The 21,603-nt window shown below is 34.9% G+C and overlaps 1 protein-coding gene across 5 annotated transcripts in view; it reads right to left on the bottom strand.

Moving 5' to 3' along the window:
• BRINP3 (BMP/retinoic acid inducible neural specific 3) overlaps positions 1-21,603 on the bottom strand; it is a 422,542-nt gene that overhangs the window by 81,939 nt on the left and 319,000 nt on the right. For all 5 annotated transcript variants that reach the window (XM_060295819.1, XM_060295784.1, XM_060295922.1 and 2 more), the window contains one exon: positions 8,710-8,932. In XM_060295819.1, the coding sequence (XP_060151802.1) occupies positions 8,710-8,932 (223 nt within the window). The remainder of the gene's footprint in view (positions 1-8,709; positions 8,933-21,603) is intronic.

The raw sequence follows: 21,603 nt of genomic DNA, 5'->3' as shown, positions 1-21,603 counted from the left end.
GTATTACAACTGACTTATAAGAATCTCCCACTTGTTGAATTTTGGTGTAGTATCTAAGAATAATATCCACAATTATTCAAAAAGGGCACTGCAATTCTCATTTCTCCAGTAAAACTGTGTGAAGCTACAAAACTACAGTTTGCAACAGATTACATGCAGAAACAGCAATGCAAATTCAATTATCTTAAGCCAAATATTAAGGAAATGTGCAAAAATCATTAAAGTTTAAATGTCCTATATGTTAATATGTAATGAGCTTGCTTATTGTTCTTTAAATTGTATTAATAAGTACATATTTTAAAAGTTCTTAGTTTTAATTTTTACTATGGTAAATATAGACTTCCATGTACATACATACATAGATAGATTTACAGCTTCCATACACAAAAGCTCTTTGGGTTTCTCAATAATTTTTATGTGTTTGAAAAGGTCCTGAGACCAAACAGTTGATAACTTCTGGTCAAGGTCATCATAGAGAATTTCAGCTAGAAGATTTGCCGCTAAAATAACAGGAAAAAACTACACTGAACTCACTTTGTAGAGTGACTCTTAAAGAATGAAATTTAAGGTCATTAAAATGGGAGAGTTGAAATACACCTTCACCCCAAACTTTCCTTTTTTTTGTTAAGGGAATAGTATCTATAACCCTATCATTATTCTTGCTCAAGCTAGCAGTAGCCTAAAAAATGCTTCTTATGTATAAATGCCTCTTTAAAGCATGTTTAATCCATTCTTTCTAGGAATAAATACTGTAATATCGCATATAATATAACCAAAGTTTATTTCTGTTCATTATTAAAGAAACAAAAAAATTAATATTTTTTGTTTGCCGAGATTATATATTTTATAAATACAAGATAAGAATTATAAACCCTGGTCACTTTTTTGAATACTCAAAACTACTTAAAAATATCCTGATAATGACTTAAAATTCTTCTCATTTCTGTATTTCTATTGTTTATAAATTAGGAAGTTATAATTTATCTTCACAGATTTCGATTTTGTTCATGTACCAAATAAAATGTGATTTTTTCCAATGTTTAACAGCTATATTTACCTTATATTGTTGCTTTTAATGTTATGTATTTTTTTTTTTTTTTTGCGGTACGCGGGCCTCTCACTGTTGTGGCCTCTCCCGTTGCGGAGCACAGGCTCCGGACGCGCAGGCTCAGCGGCCATGGCTCTGCGGCATGTGGGATCTTCCCGGACCGGGGCACGAACCCGTGTCCCCTGCATCGGCTGGCGGACTCTCAACCACTGCGCCACCAGGGAAGCCCTAATGTTATGTATTTATAGTTCTTTATTAGTTTATATAATGTACATTAAGACTTGGCAACAACTTACGCTTTTTCATTGTTTGCATTCCCAGGCCAATAGTCTCCCAAATTGCCTCTCTCAACATTGTGTAATAATGGTGAATTTGATGATTATATTTACACTAATAATACACAGACTTTGATAAAATTAACTATCAAAACAAAGAAAAAAGCAAACATATTTACTGTACTAGACTTTGAGAGTCCTCCTCTGTCTCAAGTAAGTTTTATGCCATGTTGAGGATATTTATTACCACAGGAAAATCACATGTTCATACTTCATTATTACTGCTTCCAGGACATATTCAAAATGGAAACAGATTTTTATTAGCTTTTTCATATCATCTAGATTGATATCTATTTATACATTAGATTTTATAAGTGAAGGAAACCAACTCCAATTAACTAATTTATTGGAAAGATAATCAGATGCAGTATCTCATGTGTTTGAATGTATTAAAAAGGAAAGTTTAACTAAGGTGAAGAGGCACTATTTTGCAGAAGATTAGTGAGAAATTGTAAATTGGGATTCCAGGAGCACTAAATCATCTGAAATAAAAAAGTTTATAGAAAGGTTTCAGTAAAGAGGGGACATATTGAAGAGAATGAGGGTCAATAAAGAGGGAAAATGTTTGGATATTCAGCAAAGGAGGACAGGAAGAAAGAAAATAGGCTGAAAAGGGATGAAAAAGAACTAAGGGAAAAATATGATTTAAAAGGATTTTTATACATCATTCCTGTATGTCAGATATTGGGAAACATCATTCGCAAAGATTTCTCCCCATGAAAATGTTAAAATATCTATTTTTCTTGTATGCATAATAGAGTGGTAACTGCTTGATGATGCATATGGGACAAAAAGGGTCATGTCTGAGTTAGAGAAGGAAAAGTTGAATAACAAAACCTCAGAAAGAGAAGTACACTGGATCTAGAAGTCAAATGAAAGCAGAGGTTTGAATGATACCTGAATTCTCTGTCTCATATTGGGTCTACATGCCAGCTTCATTGTCATCCACCATGGACAGGATGCCTGCACAAAAGAAATGGCTGGCTAGTCTTCTCACCCTCACATCGCAAGGTCTTACTAATAGAGACCAACCCTGTCTGCTACGATATGAATACTGTGTCCCCCCAAAATTTATGTATTGGAATCCTAACCCCCAAAGATGATGCTATTAGGAGGTGGGGTCTTTGGGAGGTGCTTAGGTCATGAGGATGGAGCCCTCTTGAATGAGATTAGTGTTCTTCACCAGAACCCCACCACGATGGCACCTAGATCTTGGACTTGAATCTTCAGAATTGTGAACTGTTGTTTGTGAGCCACCCAGTCTGTGGCATTTTTTGTGAAGAGCAGCCTGAAGAGACAAAGACACTGTCTCAGGTCCATTTGAAGGAATGGGGAAGGGCATTCACATACTTAATGGAGAAACAAAATAGAACATGGGGCTTCCCTGGTGGCGCAGTGGTTAAGAGTCCGCCTGCCGATGCAGGGGGCGCGGGTTCGTGCCCTGGTCCCTGGTTCTCCATGGAGCAGCTGAGCCCCGTGAGCCATGGCCGCTGAGCCGGCGCGCCCGGAGCCTCTGCTCCGCAACGGGAGAGGCCACAACAGTGAGAGGCCCGCGTACCGCAAAAAAAAAAAAAAAAAAAAAAAAAAAAAATAGAACATGATATGCATATTGTAACAGATGATCCAATTTATGTAGAGTGGAAAACATTTTACATAAAGTAATAATTCATTGCTGTGTGTGTTCAGAGGTTGAACTAAAGTATTAAGAAAAATATCACAGAGCACTCATCAAATATGTATTGAGCACTTGCTGTCTGTGAATGTGAGAGTTGACTCTAGGAGCTCTAGCAGATAACTAAGCATTCAGATGTCTTAAAATTCTGCCTGCATCTCATGTTTTCAGAGTTCCAGTGGGCAGGGCAATCCTTCCCAAACATGTTAATTATTCCCATAGTTTATTTCAGCATTCCCAGACTTTATCCTCCCCTACCCACAGATACTGTTCAGTCTTTCAACTTCCTTCTCCTCAAGTGTTCATTTTCTTTGTTCTTCCTCTTAGTTCATGATCATAGTATCATTTTGAATTGGACTAGAATTGGAGGAGATCGTGAGGAGAGAGATGGGAAATTTGTCTGACTCCATGAAATAATGCAAATCTGCATTTGGAGATCAGCTTGAAATGGCACTTCAACTAAAATCATTTTGATATATAGGGTTTTAGACTATTCCTATGGTTGTTATGTTAAAGTACATATACATATGCATATATATGTATTGATATATATTATATATTAAAGTTTATATATAATGTATAGATCTATATATAATGTATGCATATAATATATAATATAATGTATGCACAAGTGTATGTATTTATATATATATAATTATATATGTTATTATTAGTAAGATAGTATTACTCCACAAATACTCGGGATTCAGGATTCAGTCTGGTTGTATAAGGTTTCCATATGATGGAGACTAAAGTAATAATATTCTTTCTTTAACATAAAGTGTATTTATAATATAAAACATTTCAACGATATACAAGTTAAATACCTTTAAAACACTTGATAACATTTTTAAAGACAGAGAATATATATTATATTAGAGCACAGGTTGACAAAATTTTTCTGTTGGAGCCAGGTAACAAATATTGTAGCGTTTCAGGACCGTGCTGTCTGTGGCAACTAACTGCCATTAGGGTGTGAAAGTGGCCACAGACAATATGTAAATATATAAGCATGGCTATTTCATTTATGCACATTTTAATATGAATTCCATACATCTTCATCAATCAAAAATATTATTCTCCTTTTGATTTTTTTCAACAATTTAAAATATAAAAAAACATCCTTGCCTCACAGGCTGATACAAAAACTGGTGAGGGCTGGATTTGGCCTATATGCCAATTTCTAACTCCTGTCATAGAGCATATATAAGAAGTACATGACATAGCTCTCAGATAAAGAATGAAATAGACCTAAACTCATTCTTCTTTGTGACGTTAGAGAAGTGATTTCATCCTATCTCACTTTCCATTGTTAAGGAAGAAGAGATAACTTTGTAAAAATGTTTTAATAAATTTTTAGTGGTTTACTGCAGCCACATGCACTGCCTCAGGAGAACCAACTGTGCAGACCTGCCCAACTCCACGTGCCGTGACAGCACATTGCTAGCTTGAAATTGACCATGGTGGAAATATTTATACTACAAGAACTAGTAAATTCTATAAGTCAGGTGTTTTTCTCCCCTAAAGAGTTTGTTGTTAAGCCTTTACCAACAGACCTTTAAATGTAATATTTCTATGGACTCTTGGCTGCTCTGTGAATAAGACATGACAGCACAAAATAGTATAGTTGAGGCACTTTATAGGAACACTACCTAATTACTTCTCAATAATTGTTACAAATATTTTTCTCTAATGAAATGAATATGTCATTTTTACTTATCTCAAAAATTTTAGAATAGCAACAAAAGTTGACTACCTCAAAGAAACAAGATTATCACAGGCTTTGGAATTTACTTCGGTAAGAAAAAGGATTTTGATGTCACGCGAATTCATGAGAGGGATAGTGGTAGCAGTGCAGACTTGCTATTTGGATAGAGGGCCACACGCTTTACCAGAAAGAAAGAATTACACTGTACATTATAAAGAAAAACTTCAACTGACCCGCATTATACAGGAAGTGTTAAGAAACAATGTTAATGGAGGCGTACTTTGCAGGTTTCATTTTAGTTTGTTTTTGTTTATTTTTCCAGACTTTAAAATATCAGATATTGAAAACCAGTTCTTAGGGTTATATGAATTCAAGAGAATAGCTGAAAAAATTCTATAAAGACAGGGTAAAAAACCAGAATTTCTGCTAGAAGTGAGTCACTGATATTGCTTACCCACTTTCTCTTTCAAAACTTTCTGAAAACACACCCTACAAATTTCCAGCCTCTTTTCCACTGTATTCTACTAACAAACTCTAGTACATATCTTTTTGTTGTCCTAGTGTAATTTTATATTATTCTATTAAAATGGGAAAAATAAAAAGCAAAACAGAAACAAAAATCTCACATTCCTGTAAACGTTCTGGGGAAAAAAATCCAAATTCAATAAAAATCTTTCATCTAGCAAGAAGTCTGTATTATTTTTTACTGTGTGTGATGAGTAATAACCAACATAGTAATTAAGCTAAATTTAAAAAAGAAAGTCAAGAAAAGCCTTTGGCGATCTTTTTTTTTTTTTTTTTTTTTTTGTGATACGCGGGCCTCTCACCGCTGCGGCCTCCCCCGTTGCGGAGCACAAGCTCCGGACGCGCAGGCCCAGCGGCCACGGCCCATGGGTCCAGCCGCCCCGCGGCACGCGGGGATCCTCCCGGACCGGGGCACGAACCCGCGTCCCCTGCATCGGCAAGCGGACCCTCAACCACTGCGCCACCAGGGAAGCCCCTTTGGCGATCTTTGATTTATTTAGTTCAAAAGTTTTGGAAAACAAATATTATTTCTATCATTTACTGAATTTTGTTCCAAATAATGCATCTTTATTTTATGCTGCCTATTTATTTATTCTGTAATATCCAACTTGAATTATTTCATATTTTTCTTAAAAATCTTGCACTCTAATGACATATTTGAATATTTAATTTTTATTTTAATAGAAATTAATGTCTCTTTTGATATATTTTACCCCACTATTTGTTTCAGTTTCAGTTTCCATTTCTCCACTCATTCCTTAAACGTATCCTCAGATTCTGTCTACATATTTCCCACGGTATTACATTCAGATCTTATGGTTTCACGTGCACTGATGTTTGCCATCTTACTCTCTCAAATCTCCCCTGAGCTTCAGACATACATATCCAGCTCCAGTTGAATGTGATTGAAAGAACACTTAAAGTCAACAAGTTTATAAGCAAACTCATCAATTTGCTTCCATCCCATTCTATTGTATTTCCTATTACGTTTGAGGGTAGAACCATCTATTTCAGTGGTTTACAAACTCTATTTAACCCACACAGAGCATAAAGTAACAGTGTCTTTCTCCAGCCATAATTCTCTGTTAAGGAATATTTCCTTGAAGTATGCAGGCAGATATATAAAAAATATCCTATGCATGGAAGGAATAAGAAAACTTACAGGATGCATAAAATAACAAATCTTAATACCAGTGCTTGCAGAGAAATTTATAGCAGTGAAAGCCTATATTAAAAAAAAAAATGAAAGCTCTCAAGTCCATAACCCACCTTTTCTCTCTATGAAACTAGAAAAAGAAAATTACAGTACACACAAAGCAAATAGAAGAAAAGAAATAATAATAATCACAGTGGAAAAATCAAATAAAAAGGAGAAAAATAATAGAGAATATAAAGAAAACTAAAAGTTAACGTTTTGAAAAGAAACAAAATTGACAAACTTTTGGGCTAGACTGACTAGACAGACAGACAGGTGGGGAGAAGAGATGGATAAGAAAGTGAAAAGACTGGAAGGAGATATTTATATATCATACTACTGATAAGGAACTGGCATCAAAATACATAACTTACAACTTAATGCAAATAAAAAACAAACAAAAAATGAGTGAAGAAAATTCAAATAGATATCTCTCCAAAGAATATACACAATGGGCAATAAACACATGAAAAGATGTTTAACATCTTTAGTCGCTGGAGAGATATAAATTAAAATCACAGGAAGATGCCACTTCACATCCACTTGGATGACTATAATCAAAAGGTCAGATAATAAAAACTGTTGGTGGGTTTCCCTGGTGGCACAGTGGTTGAGAGTTCGCCTGCCAATGCAGGGGACACGGGTTCGTGCCCCAGTCCGGGAACATCCCACATGCCGCGGAGCGGCTGGGCCCGTGAGCCATGGCCACTGAGCCTGCGTGTCCGGAGCCTGTGCTCCGCAGCGGGAGAGGCCACAGCAGTGAGAGGCCCGCGTACCGCAAAAAAAAAGAAAAAAGTGTTGGTGAGAATATGGAGTCATGGGAGCTGTCACTCATGGTTGGTGGAAATATAAAATAGTACGGCCATTTTGGAAAACAGTTTGGCAGGTCCTCAAAATGTTAAATATAGGATTATCTTCTGAATAGTCAATTCTGCTCATAGATACATATCCAAGAAAATTGAAAACGTATGTCCACATTTAAAAAAAAGCACATGAATGTTGACAGCACATTATTTATATTAGCCAAAAAGTGGAAACAACCTGTGTCCATCAAACGATTAACTGATAAGTAAAATGTGATATACACATACTACTGATACATGCTACAACATAGGTGAACCAGAAAGCACTATGCTAAGTGAAAGAAGCCAGTAACAAAAGACCACATATGGTATGAAATGTCCAAAATAGGCAAATCTATGAGGACAGTTAGTAGATTAGACAAATCTATAGAGACAAATAGCAGGGATGGGTGTGGAGTATGGGGACAGACTGAGGTTTTTTGGGGACAGTGGCAATGTTCTCAGCTTAGATTGTGGTGATGGTTGCATAAATTTGAATATGCTAAAATGCAATGACTTGTAAAAAAATTCCAATAATTTATTTTGAAATCGAATTTTAAAAATGTGTAGACTCAGTTGTTTGGTTTTTTTTTGTGTGAAAGAAATCTGTAATTACAGATTTCTTAATGATTTAAGCATCAGGTCAAACTTCAAGTATTTTATAATAGAGATACTGGTACTAATGCATACTTTCTTATGATTTTGTCCTAAATTTGTCCTTAGCTTTTCATTTTATGTATTTTCAACCTGACTTCTACTAAATACATGCAAATTTTTATTGTACTGACTGGTCAACACATCTTAAACTAGCAAATCTAAAACTCGTGCTTCCCTAGATCAGTTCAGGCACAAATATTTTAATAGTCTGTCAACATTCATAAAAATTGTTTGAAACTTTCCCATCAATTTTCATAGAGTCATGTAGAATGAGTTTTATGGTTTTCTGAACACAAAGAAAACACAAAGAAAAAATTAAAATTCTTTTAAAGAATTTAAAAATTAAAATTCTTTTATTTGAAAATCTTAAGAAATTTCACTTTTTATTCCTGCTTAGTTCCTAGGCTTACAATGTAACTGTAAGTCTTTGTGTTTTTATGTTCACTGTGATACAATTATCAGTTGACTACCATGCGCAACAAGTTAGAAAAATTTATTGGTTCTGATAGTAAAAGAAAAGTTAAAAAAAAGAAAATAGTGTATGTGCTCTCATTGTACTATTACTTTGGAAAATAACTACAATTAATTATTATGAGACTTAAGACTACATGTTGTTTTCTGATTATCTCTAATAATATAAATAACATTGCGTTATATATATTACTACATCTACATTCAGAAAATCAATAGAGCTGTCCTCAGTTGTCTACATTGCTACATGTCTTACCTTTGTCTTGGCAAGCTGATGAGGGGTTGTTTATGACATCTCTTGCTAAGGCTAAAGAGCTTGTGTACAATTTTCTGTGCCTTTAGGAAAAGTTGCTTCATGCTGTTCTCCAGTTGTTCATAGCGGCGCTGAAAATTAGAGTCCATTGTCCACAAATGCATTATGGTAGACGTGTTGAGGAAATAATTCATGGGTAGCCTTTTCATAAAGAACTTGAATTCATCTGAAAAAATGTCAAAATTCAACACTTTAATAATAAAATAATTATTTTGCCTTTTCCCCAAAACACATTTAGTATGTTAATGTTAAAAAAGAATACAATCTATTATTTTCTGTGTAGCAAATTAATGGCAAGAAGGAAATTTTTTTATGCTTTAGGATTGTTTTCTTTTTTTGTTCCCCTCAAGAAAGAACATTCACAGAAAAAGATAATTAAAAGAATCGTGCTACAGCAAATAATGGGGGCAGAAAGTTTAAGGTGAACTTAATTTTTCCACATTCTCCTTTCGATGGTATTTGAATTTGATGATACTGAAGTTTTTCCCATAGGTAGTGGTCATTAATCTAGCTTTCATTTTTGGCAACAGTATTAATAATTTGTTCCAAGTATTGTTCATTAAATAAATATTCTCAGAAAATTTCATTAAATCAGTATATATATATATATATTATCATTACTAAATTATTATATTGTTTAAGGAAAAAGAGGAAACTTTTATAGTGTAAAATATAATATTCAACGATGTACTCTGGTTGTTCCCTTAGTAACTGACCACATTTCAATTTGTTAAAACAACCGTTTAAAACCTAACTGTATACTTAAGAGAAAAAAATAAAAAAGAATTTAAAGCTCCAGTATTGGCTTTTTGTGTGTGTCAATAATTATTATGTCTAAATTATTTTCTTTTCAAATGTCTAAGTAACTAACAGTAGGAACAAAAGTTGACACTACAATAAAATCATCTAAAAGGTCTATTAATTATCTCAACACAGAAGAGCCAAAAGATAGAAACAACCCAACTATTCATCAATAGATGAATGGCTCTACCAAGTGTGGTATATACCTAAAATAGAATATTACTGAGCCATAAAAATGAAGTTCTGATGCATGCTACAACATGGATGAACCTTCAAAATATCATGCTAAAAGTGAAATAAGCCTGAGAACAAAGGACAAGTATTGTATGATTCCACTTATATAAAATATTTAGAATGTTCAAGTTCATTGAGACAGAAAATAGATTAGAATTTACCAGGGGATGGGAGAAGAGCAGATGGGAAGTTTTTGCATAATAGCTATAGAATTTCTGTTTGGGGTGATAAGAACTTTTTGGAAAAGAGGTAGTGGTGATGGTTGCACAGCATTGTGAGTGTAATTAATGTCACTAAATTGTACATTTAAAATGGCAAATTTTATGCTATATACATTTTACCACAAAAATATTTAAAAAAACAGAAACAAAGAGAGTAGAGCCTTCTCCCCATCTCTCCTTTTCTTCTTAAATATTATGATCATGGACTCAAAACATAAACTTTTTATTTATTTTAGTATTTCTTTAAAGGATTTATTGTGTTTAGCATACCACATTGCCCCCAGTTCCATGTTGGAGTGGCTGGGTTTCCTCAGCATATATACTCCAGCACAGGACAAGATTTGGAAAATGTTTTCAGTGGCTGAAGATGTTTTATTTAGTAAGTGATACAAACCACATTTTAGTTACTATTCTACCCATAAAAGTGTTATATTGCATGCATTAAACCTCAGTCTTTCTGTGCCTTAATTTCCTCCTTTGTAAATGAGATAGAAAGTTTTGGATAATAATAATGTCATTTTATTTTAAAATTCTATGGTGTTACAGTTGTTTTAAATGACTGTTAGTTTTAAATATCCAATTCAAAAACAGTTGTTTTCAAATAGCCAGTTACAGGCATTAGTGTTTAACTGAACTTGGACAAGGTATGTTAATACCGATTCCTTATTAGTAGAGAATGGCTCAATTGCAGTGTTTCAAAACCTCCAAATTATCATCCACATTTTAAAAAATATGCCATTAACATGGGAAAAGATAAACTACACTGATACATATACATATTTAAAGCAACTAATTTATAGTTTTATAAATCAGGACTATTTCAATAATCAAATCCAAACTATTTCATCAGTGATGGAAAATGCAACTTTTAAACAATTGACAGAAAATTATATTCATGAATTTTGGGGTTGATATTTTTTCTAGAGGAAATAAATACGAAGTTCTGGCATCTTTTGGACATTAAAGGTATAGACTTTACCAGAAGAACAAGGAAAAAAAAACAAAAGGAAAAAATAGGACATTTTATTGCAAAATCTATGGGGAAAGATTTTTGAGAATATATCCATTTGATGGGCTTCAAATCATTTTTTTAAGTAAGCAGGGTATAAATAAGAGATACATTTTAAAATTCCAATTTCACAGTACCCTACATTTTGTTTGGTCCCATATGTCTCTTTTGAGAAACTCTCTCCTTTGAATAAAGGAGTTCGTGCATGGAAACTGGAAAGCATTCCTTGGATTATTCACAGAGCAGATGCCACTACTGTGAAAACTAATCATTCATTTCATTGTCATCTTTTACTTGAACACTTTTGATAAGCCTTTATTGTTTCATGGGTATGCATATTTTAGTTATTTTCATTGTTTGTTATAGTAGTATTATGAAAGTTTCTAAATCAGTAAATTTCATTCACGTTAAAGAATATGTTAATTTATTTAATTTTACCAAAGTGTATGTAATAGTGTATGTCCGCTGAAAACTGGCACTATGTAATTTCTAAGAAACAGTTTTAACATGACATTTGAATAATTACTTCATTATGAAGTCATTAAGAGTCACCACTGACAGTCACCCAAAACATTTATTGGACACCTGTTGTGTACAAAACATACAGATGTTTCAGTCTATGAGTGAGAATATGAATAAACCTTTCATCTTATTTTTTTAATGAAAAATAATATTAAATATTTTTAAATGTTATAATAACATCTTATCTAAAATTCATTCTACTTAGAAGTCAATAGAACCTCCAGAAATATTCCTGTGGATATCTTTTCTTTTATTTTTGGCAATTAGTAAAGTTCTTATTTATAGAATATGAAAATGAAATTTGAATGATACGTTAGAATTATTATATAAATCTAGAGATTTATGTAACTACAAAGAGAAAAGATAATGATTAGGGGACACCAGATAACACTTTACCCTACAATAATTTCCAAACCCATGTAGGAGATAAAAGTGCTGTTGCTTTTCACATGGCAAGTAAACAATGACTAGCCATACTTTTTGGGGGGATAAATTTATAAAAGAAAACAAATTAATGTCATATAAAAATAGCCCAGGAGAAATACATTCAATATCTGAATTACTAGAGAGAGATTAATCTGGAAATCCCTGTTTGCTAAGTATGTATGAACTGAGTACTTTTGCTCAGCATAGTTTTGAGGACTATAGAGAAACAAAACAACAACAACAATAATACTAGTGGTAATAAACATCCTGTATGTTGGAAGGAATTTACAGTCAGTCGTCTTCGCAAAACTAATTCACATGAAGCAAAAAATAATATGAAGGTAGTTGCATGATATTAATGAATTCTGTGGAGGTGAAGAGAATTAGGGTAGGTGACATCTTTCCAATAAATTATAGAAGACTAGCCAGGCACCATGTTAATTCTCTAGATTACAACTATTCCTCCATTAAAAATGAGTTTTTTTTCTAAAATAGCTGAGCAAGATTTGTTGGTGTTTTTCCCCTCTCTAATGCAAACTCTAGTTAACATTTGATATCTAATTAGCTAATTTTGAAACTAATTCGCTCTCTCTCTCTGTTAACACGAGTTCTTACTTTGGTAGGAACTCAATTTTAAGTGCTTTAAATATTAACTCAATCCCCCCAATAATCCTTCATGTAAATTTTACTGGAGCTGTTATGTATGTAGAATGCCGACGATTTCTAGTTTCATGACTTCAATGTCAGCAAAAATATTTTATTAATGCTACTGCATTTGTATATTGATTTTATGTATTTATATATTTATGCACTTTATTCTCATGCTTCACAGTTGAATTAAATAGGTAAGAGTGGAGAATGGAACATTTTCAGGGTGTAAAAGAACCAGCCATAATACATAGAGCCTGATTTGTGTTTCTGCCTTTATTGATGAGCATGAAAAGCATTGACCAATGTATTGATAATGCATTTTCACATATTCAGAACCTCTGATCAGAACTGCTTTGGAATATATTTTCAAAGGTGTTCTAAAGCATTCTAAATTTTCTAGAGCTTTGGGAGCACATAAATTACTTCCTCAAAAGTGTATGAAAGTAATCAGATACTTTTGTATTATTTAGAGACAATTTCTTGAGTTATAAATCCACCAAAATATCCAAAACAGAAGCTGTTTCCATTAGAAAGTAGGACTATGGGTAGGGAGGACTCAGGGAGGAAACTTGTGCTTTTATGGTATTTATTATTTCATATGAATGTGTTATGTTACTAAAATTTAAATAAATACTGTGAATCAGTAAAAAACATAGCCAAAAAATACTATTAAATTGTCAGTACACTATGTTTATATCTTATGTTTCATATATTTACATAAAATGCTATTATTTAGTGACTTGCTAATATAAAAGTAAAAGTGTACTGGCTCACATTCCATGTTTTTTTTCCTGTATCAATTAACATAGTGGTACACTCAAAGTATCTTTTTAGTAGAAATGACAATGCAATATGGATAATAATTTCAAGTATTATGAAAGCATAGCAATACTCTTACTACAATAACAAAATATTGTACAGTATATAGCAAAGTATGTAAAGAACATGGACACAGAGCAATCTTTAAATGAAAGGATGTAATAGGCAAAAAAAAAAATGTGTGTCAAATATATAAGAAGAATCCATGCAAACATTTGTTTTTAAGCAGGAAGGATAATCGTTTCTCATTTTGTGATACTACTGGTCTAGTTTCTTCAAACTCCTCTCTCCTGATTATGTTTGTAAACACAGGATTTTTTGAAATAATACACGTTAATAACATATTCTAGTAACATAAATTTTCTGTAATCTGTAAGTTAAAAAAGCAAACATTATCTCCTTATACTGAATGCAGTACCGAGGCCTTATCTATACATGAACACATAGCAAATATAGTCTGTTTCTATGGATGGATTTTTGTTTATCAGTTTGTTTAGCTTTCAGTAGGTTTATACCTATACGGAGTACTATCTCCAATGCTGACAAATAAATATCAAACTACCTACCACTGGACCTCAAAGTTATTGCTCAACCAGAATCCCTTCAAATAAAGCTGTTTCTTGTTTCTTGAGAGTCACAGTTTCCTAGAAGATAGTATGGATTCTTCTATCTTCCTCTGATTTTCAAGGACAAAGATTTGCCTAGCAAATAAGTTGTGAACCTTGATGCTCCAGAAATGCAAGCCTTAAGACACAAAACTGAGAAACAAATGCAAAAGTGCGTAGGAAGAAGGGCTGATGGGGAAAAAAAGTCAAGACAGAGAAAATTTAGGTGATGGGTGTCCTGAATGGCAGAAGTTACCAATGGCTGAAATGACAATCTAACCTTTGACGGAGTACAATGAACAGGCAAATTTTGACCCATTCCATAATCCTGACTACAACTGGTTGATTTTTAACTTTTACAAAGTATTTTATTTCCTCCAAACATTTCTCAGGGACTATTTGAATCACTTGTACCAGTTTAGAATTTTGTCAACTTCTACAGTAAATCACTGAGACGACTTTGAGTGGTCACGTATCAATGCAAGTCTATTCAAACCGTTCTATAAGACACGGGTATAGAGTTTACGTTGAAACTGACAAAATACCATAATGCTGCATAAACGGCAAGCCTGTTTAATAGCTTGTGAACTGGCCAATTTTCTGAGGCTACAAAGGGGTTCAAGCGGGCATAAATCAGAAGTTGAACCTAATTCCTTAGTAGCTGCCTAGAAATAAGTTGTGCTTTCCCTGACCATTTTCTTTTTCTCTGAAAGATACATCATATTTTTATATTAAAATACTTCAATACAGCAAGACAATGAATCTGTCCTTCATTGGATTGCCCTGTTTACGAACCCCTCTTCAAATGTTTGAGAACTTACCCAAACAGAGCTTTATCTCTATAATTATAACTATGTTATTTCTATAGTTATAGCTTATCTCTCTAATTATAACTAACTAACCCTAACTACAGAACAGGCAAGACCCAGGTCTTCACTTTTCCAGTGTCCTTGCAGCTACAGAGTGGATGCATCATCTAAGATATAGAAATCAGGTATACCCACGCAGAGTTTGGATCTTAAGCTGTTGATGCAATAACAAAGAGGATGCCTAGAGCAATTCTCTAAGGAGATAGTGGTTACAGCAGTAATGGTAGTGCTATTGTATGGTCAGGCCACTCAAGATGGCTGTTCTCTTGCTCTCTGTCCATCCCCTGCTTGACCAGTGCCTGCTTCACCTACACCCCACTCACATAACTGACCTTCCTAAGTACTTGCCCCAGGCTTCAGCTAGTGATTGTTCTAGCTTTAGATCAGAACTCTCCACTATGCTTATCAAAGGGGGATGACCCTCTGCTGGTTTCCTTGGCAACCAATAAGCCAACCTGATGTCAATTCCCCTATAACTGGTAACTTCCCCCTGTCTATGGGAGCAAAGATGGCCACTCTATCCTGTCCTGGTGCCTGCAGCACACGATGGAGTATCACTCCAGGACCTTGCTTCAGACGTGTAAGCTCCCCCATCCATTAAACCATTGAGGTCTCTGTCACTGACTCTGGGCTCTTTCTTCAGTCTGGAAGCTAGGCAAGTACAAGCCTTTCAGGCCTGCGGGGTGCAGCCCGACAGCGATCCACTGTTCATTGCATTTAGCAATGGTGACCTCACTAAATAAGTCTTCTGCAAGATTTTTCACTTGGTCCCAACTATGTAGCACAAGAGTATGCTTCTCTAGCTTTCTTGATGAATCTATATGCTACCCAACATCCTTTAATAGATTCCTTATCAGGCTGGGTCAGCTAGAGCCTGTTTTTCTTACTTGCAGCAAAAAATCTGGGTGATAGAGGTACTGGTATAAGAAGTGGTTTGGAAAAGTCTCCATGGACAATAAGGAGAGTATGTGCTTGGTTTTCTGGATTAGTTGGAAAAAAAATGCTTTTTAAATCCATGCAGTATTAAAGGTGGGAGTTTGACAACAGAAGTACCACCTGTGCTCACCTAGAATGAAGAGTTTGTTGTAGAAATGGCATTTGGGATTATATGCCTACATAGAACTGAATGAGGAACATAAAAAATTCAAAGACTGAGCGTGACTTGGTTACTACAAATAGAGATAGCTTGCTTAAAGAGCTCAAAATCCTATACTTTTTTTTTTTTCCTCAAAGCACAGAATGAGTACTGGTGAGTACTGGAGACTTTCAAGGACTGTGCTAAAGGGATCTTTTATCTCTTACAGCTGTAGGGCTTCAAAACAAACTTTTATCCCAAGACTGAATTTAAATTCCTGCCAGATCTGTTAAAGTTAGAAAGAACACTGGGAAGAGGTGGGAACCTGGGAACTGGAAGGTAGATGTGGGGGACGACTGGGATGAACTCAGAATAATCCAAAGCATTGATGCTTACTTTATTTGTCCCCACGAAATAGCCCCTTCTGTCCTGCCTGATGGACTAACCCTGTCCTGCTTTCAGTCACTGTAATGATCTTAATCGAAGGAATGACCTTCGTTAGGAAGCCAATGTTCATCATGTCCCACTTTCATCACCAATCATGTCCCAGGGGAGTTTACTGAAAATATTCCAATTTTCCAATGGTTATCAAGAACTTGCTGATTTTTATTGGAGAAAGGACATTAAACGCATTGGTAAAAAGAATACCTGCCAGCATCTCTGATGAACATTGTATTCTGTAGGATGGGAACACCAGTTACTGTGTGAAATCAGATGGGATCTCTGGTTTTAATTAGGATACAATTACCCCTCTGTGACTGAAGCCTAGAAGCAGCTATTAACAATCAGAGGCACAGTGGACATGGGTACTGTAATAGGTCCCGTGTATTACTCAGAAAAGGTCTAACCTGTAGGAATTTTAGAGTTTGCTAATCAGGTCATGGTCCCTCGGAATTTAAATGTGGAACCAGTGCTGTGAGGTCCTATTTAATTTGTATAATAGAAAAAAATTTTAAGTCTGCAACAAAGGGCTGACTTGAGTTTTCATGAGCGAGAAGAATGCTGTCCCTGGTCCTGAATAATTTCAAGGACTCAGAACTCCTGCACCACAGCTTAAGTACTGCAAATAATTCCTTTGCATTGTGAACTAATTCCTTGGGCTCCTAAATGCCACAATATTCCATGAATCGGAGAGGGGTCTTATAGAAATAAGATAGCAAATTGGGTTTTCCTTGAATCCTCAAATCAGGTCCAGTGGGACCCTAACCCATGCCGTGTTTATTTTCCCAGTCTCTGAATAAAGAATTAGAATAGAGCATCGGCTCCCTAGCCTATTAAGTAAAATCTATAAAGGAAAGATAAAATAAAGCTTCCCTCTCCTATGAAAAGACTAAATTCAAAGTGATGTTGCTTGTTTTTTATGCTTGACACCGTTGCAGGAATTAGAGATCGGCTCAACACTGAAAATTTTGAGAATAATAATCATATTCCATCTCTAATTAACTCACATGTTGGTGATAGCTCAATCATAGAGTAACTCTAATTAAAACTGCCATGCCAGATGTGGTAGCTTACTGGTGGCAGGACTCCTCACACTAGGGATAAAGTTTCTTCTCTGGTACAAACTCTTTTCTCTATCATTGTAAACAGGGAATACTAGAAGCAATTTTCTTTCCTATGCCAGCTGCGAGAGTGAAACATTCCTATTGTATTCAAGGATCAAATCACTTCGCAGCCTATGTGTGACAACTTACTTCACAGGAACGCACACCATCTCATCTTATCACGGGACATATATTGTTAATGACATCATACTGAAAAGATGTGAAACACACAAGTGGCGGGTATCCTGGCTGCTGGCCCATACTTTAGCTGTGTGCAAGGTCTGCAAATACATTTTGTGAAAACTCAAGCATCTGATGCCTGAGTGAACTTTCTGAGAGTCCAGTGGATATCTTGTCCAAAGCAAAGAACAAGTAACTATTCCTCCAGCTCGCCTTAATAACAAAGATGTACAGATCTTGGAAGTAGTGGCAGAGGAATCATCTGGTAGCATTACTTACAACAATGACTTCAGTGATCTGTCTCGGGATGTCAGAGATGCCAGCTGCAGATTCTGTTGCTCCTTATATCCTCAAGCAATCACTCTTGCTATGTGATTTAGGAATCGTTCCTGGCACAGCCTCGGGGCCAGGCTCTCCAGTTCCCCTGCTGATTCTGTGAGTAATCCAATCCGATGTCTGAACATAAATTCCTTTTCTGCTGCAGTCAGATTCTATTCTCACAAGAATGCTGACTGATACAGCTAATGGGGGCCTCAAATGTAATTAGAATCTGGAGTTCAACAAGAGTATAACAAATATTTATTGAGTGTCTAATGTGTGCCAATCACTATACTAGTTAAGTGCTAAAACTACATTAATAATCATTTTTGTAGCTATGATAATAGTACTTTCTTCATAGGTTTAGCAGATTAAATTAGGTAATTATGAAAATGTAATAGAATACCTTTTACACAATTAGTGATAAATAAATGCTAGCTATTATTTTTCTTTTTATAATTTATTCCGTGATGCTATGTGTGCTGGGCTGAGCACTTTAAGCGAATTATCTCATTTAATCCTTCCAGCAGTCCTAGGAGATGGGTACTATTATTTCGGCATTTCACCGAGGAGGACGTGTGCCTTAGCAAGGTTCAGTCAATTGTTCAAAGTGACACAGTTATTAATTAGAGCCCAGAACAAAAGAAGTCTGAAAAAAGTATGGCTCCTGCCTTAATAAACATAAACTCTTTTGGGAGTTGACAGAAAAATAAAATTATTATTCCCTATATTTAAAGACTGCTTTTCTTTGGTAGACTTTTCACAAATATTATCACATCCAATCTCATAATAACCCTGCAATAGGATTGGCAGGTTTTATTGAGACTTGATGTGAAACAATTTTGAATTAAGAGATCATTACACAGAGTCAACTGTGAGAGAAAAATGAGAAAAACAATGGACTCAAAGAAATATAAAAGGAGAGACCAGTTTCTATTTTTTCTGAGGGGCAGGACAATGTTTTAGTTTTCTTTGTATTCTCCCTTTACAAAAGCCTAAGACAGCACATTACAGAGAGTATGAATTAAGAATGTTTCTTAAGTGGCTTAACCAATTGACAAGATCCAGAAAGAAACAGTTGCAGCTAACTATAAACATGTATAGAATAATTCATTTGGAAAAGCAGAGTTTGAGTTTAGTCATATAAAATATGAAGCCATGAGTGACTCACGTGGGAACATAAAGTTGCAATAAGATGTGTAGTACAGTTCTAAGCCTTAATATTACTATGGAAAAAGGATTTCAGGTTGAAGGAAACATTATGAGATAAAGGCATAGATAAATGTCTTAGTTTTATGGATAAGAAACTGACAAATGGGGTTCAGATGGTAAAGTTACAGTGTATGTGAATTTCAGAGTATTGATAAATAATCAAAATATCCTGCAATGACATGTGATCATTAGTTATAAACAAAACTGTAAGTACGTACTCATGATTACATAAGGATTTTTACATCTGGTATCTTTTAAGTATCAAGCACTCTTCTAGGCACTTAATTCTCTTAATTCTACATAGTACTTATTGCTGTTAGATACACTGTATTAAAACCATACCTATGACTTAGAGATGCTGAGTAAATTTTGTCAGGTGGGAAGTCTTGTAAGTAATGCCTAGAGAAAAACTGCTGAACACAGAAGCAGTATCTGCCATGAGATCAAATCCATCTGAAACCTTGTACCCACCATCAGAGAATCCAGAGCCACAGTGATGCTGGTGAGAATAGAATTTACCTCATACTCTCTAAATAGGAAGTAATATTAAAGGATATATCCTTTCTCTTGAAACAGAAAAAGCATGCCAGTCACCACCCCCTGCCCCTTATACACAAATCGTCAATTTTTGCAGCAGTTTTTATTTTTCATCAATAATGAAAAATGGAGGCCAAAAATTTAGTGATATCCATATGAACACAGGTCTACAGAAAAGTTGAATTAATACTTAAACTAAGACCTTTAGCCCATAATCTGTCTTTTATACTATGTGACCATCTTAGATGTCATAAACATACATGAAAATATATAATCAGTATTAAAATAATACTAATTCACATGTTATTTAACTATTAGAAACTATTTCCAAATAGGACAATTTTTAAAACTATGTAAATAAAATCACGATTTTTTATAATGTTCAAATTGGCAAATTTATAATTAAATACAAGCATTAAGGTTTTTATCTTAAGTTATTCTTATATAGTTTATTCCGGGTATAGTTCCAAGTATAGTTAGGACTCTCAATACGCTATAGAAAAATTATCTTAGTCACTTCTCGCTTGATGGAATCTTAATAAATTTTCTTAGAACTTTGGAAAACCGAACTTTAACAAAGAGTAGACACACCTTTCAAATAGTGAAACCTCTGAGAAAAAAGCACCCCAGATCCTGCACAGAAAGGACAGGGAGAGTGTATCAAGAGAAAAAAGGCCTCTCCACCAGCCACAGGGCATGTCTCTACACACAGCTAGGCAGGATGGGAAACCAGGCGGTTATTGGCTCCATGATATTCAACTGAAATCTGTTTTTTTTCCTTCCTTTTTCACAAGTCCTACATACAATTGAAGTATATACTAGAAGAAAAAAATATGATAAAATATTCAGTAAAACAGCATCAGTACCTGTGGTAGCAAATAAATGCCTAACCTATATAAACCTATATATGTGTGTATATAGATAAATATCCTTAATTCCATCCTCAAATATTTAAGTATTAGCTTTAATGTAGAATTAAGAGATGTTATAATCTCTATTTTTATCATGCCATGGTTGAAACTGATTCCTCGTATTTCTTGTTGAAAGCCTTTTTCTCTGAATTCAATTAACCAAATACACTGTGTGTTGTGTTCCTCCAACAGATTTTTCATATTACTCAAATTTGTCAGGAACTTGGCTTTTTGAATAAAGACAATATGTGATGCTTCCAATTGTTCATGCTTAGTCTATTTATTCCAAATGAAAACATCTCAGACTGTGGCGTTTACACTTTCACACTGCTGGCATCGTGCTCAGTTGTTTATCATGAACTTGGCACCATCATCACCAATCCAAGGCTGAGAACTCTTTCCCTAAAGCCCCGTACTTGGACAATTCTGTGTTAGAGTCTGTCAATGAGAGAAACTTGTGAGGTGTGGAAGGTGGACATGAAATGGAAGCCATTATTCTCAGAAGTTTATGATGATGAACATGAGACAGTCACATACAGTTCTTTCCAAAATTCAGTGACATGGTGGCTTCTACAGCTAGACCAGGTTCCACAGAAGTGGCAACTTGCCCAGAAGTAGCAACTTCCAAATACCTCTCCCTGGGCTCCCACTTCACAGTGGCCAGATGCTCGCAGCCTCTTGGACGTGTCCACAGACTCTGCCTTTTCCATCCATTCCATGGCTTTGAGATTAAGTGGATTATAGATGTTTCTCTAATTCCCTGTCTACCCCTTTCATTCCTTCACTTTCCAAGTTCCTCCCTCATGTAAAACACTATTTCCCATTTCAAGCCCCTTTATTCCCATAATACTTTCTGTGGCTTTATTTTCCTAAGCTCAGAGGAAGAAAGCAGGTGAGGCAGCT

This window comes from Globicephala melas, chromosome 1 (assembly GCF_963455315.2).
Source record: "Globicephala melas chromosome 1, mGloMel1.2, whole genome shotgun sequence".
Lineage (NCBI taxonomy): Eukaryota > Metazoa > Chordata > Mammalia > Artiodactyla > Delphinidae > Globicephala > Globicephala melas.
Note: the sequence above shows the minus strand (reverse complement) of the source record. Positions and strands in the feature narration are given on the sequence as shown.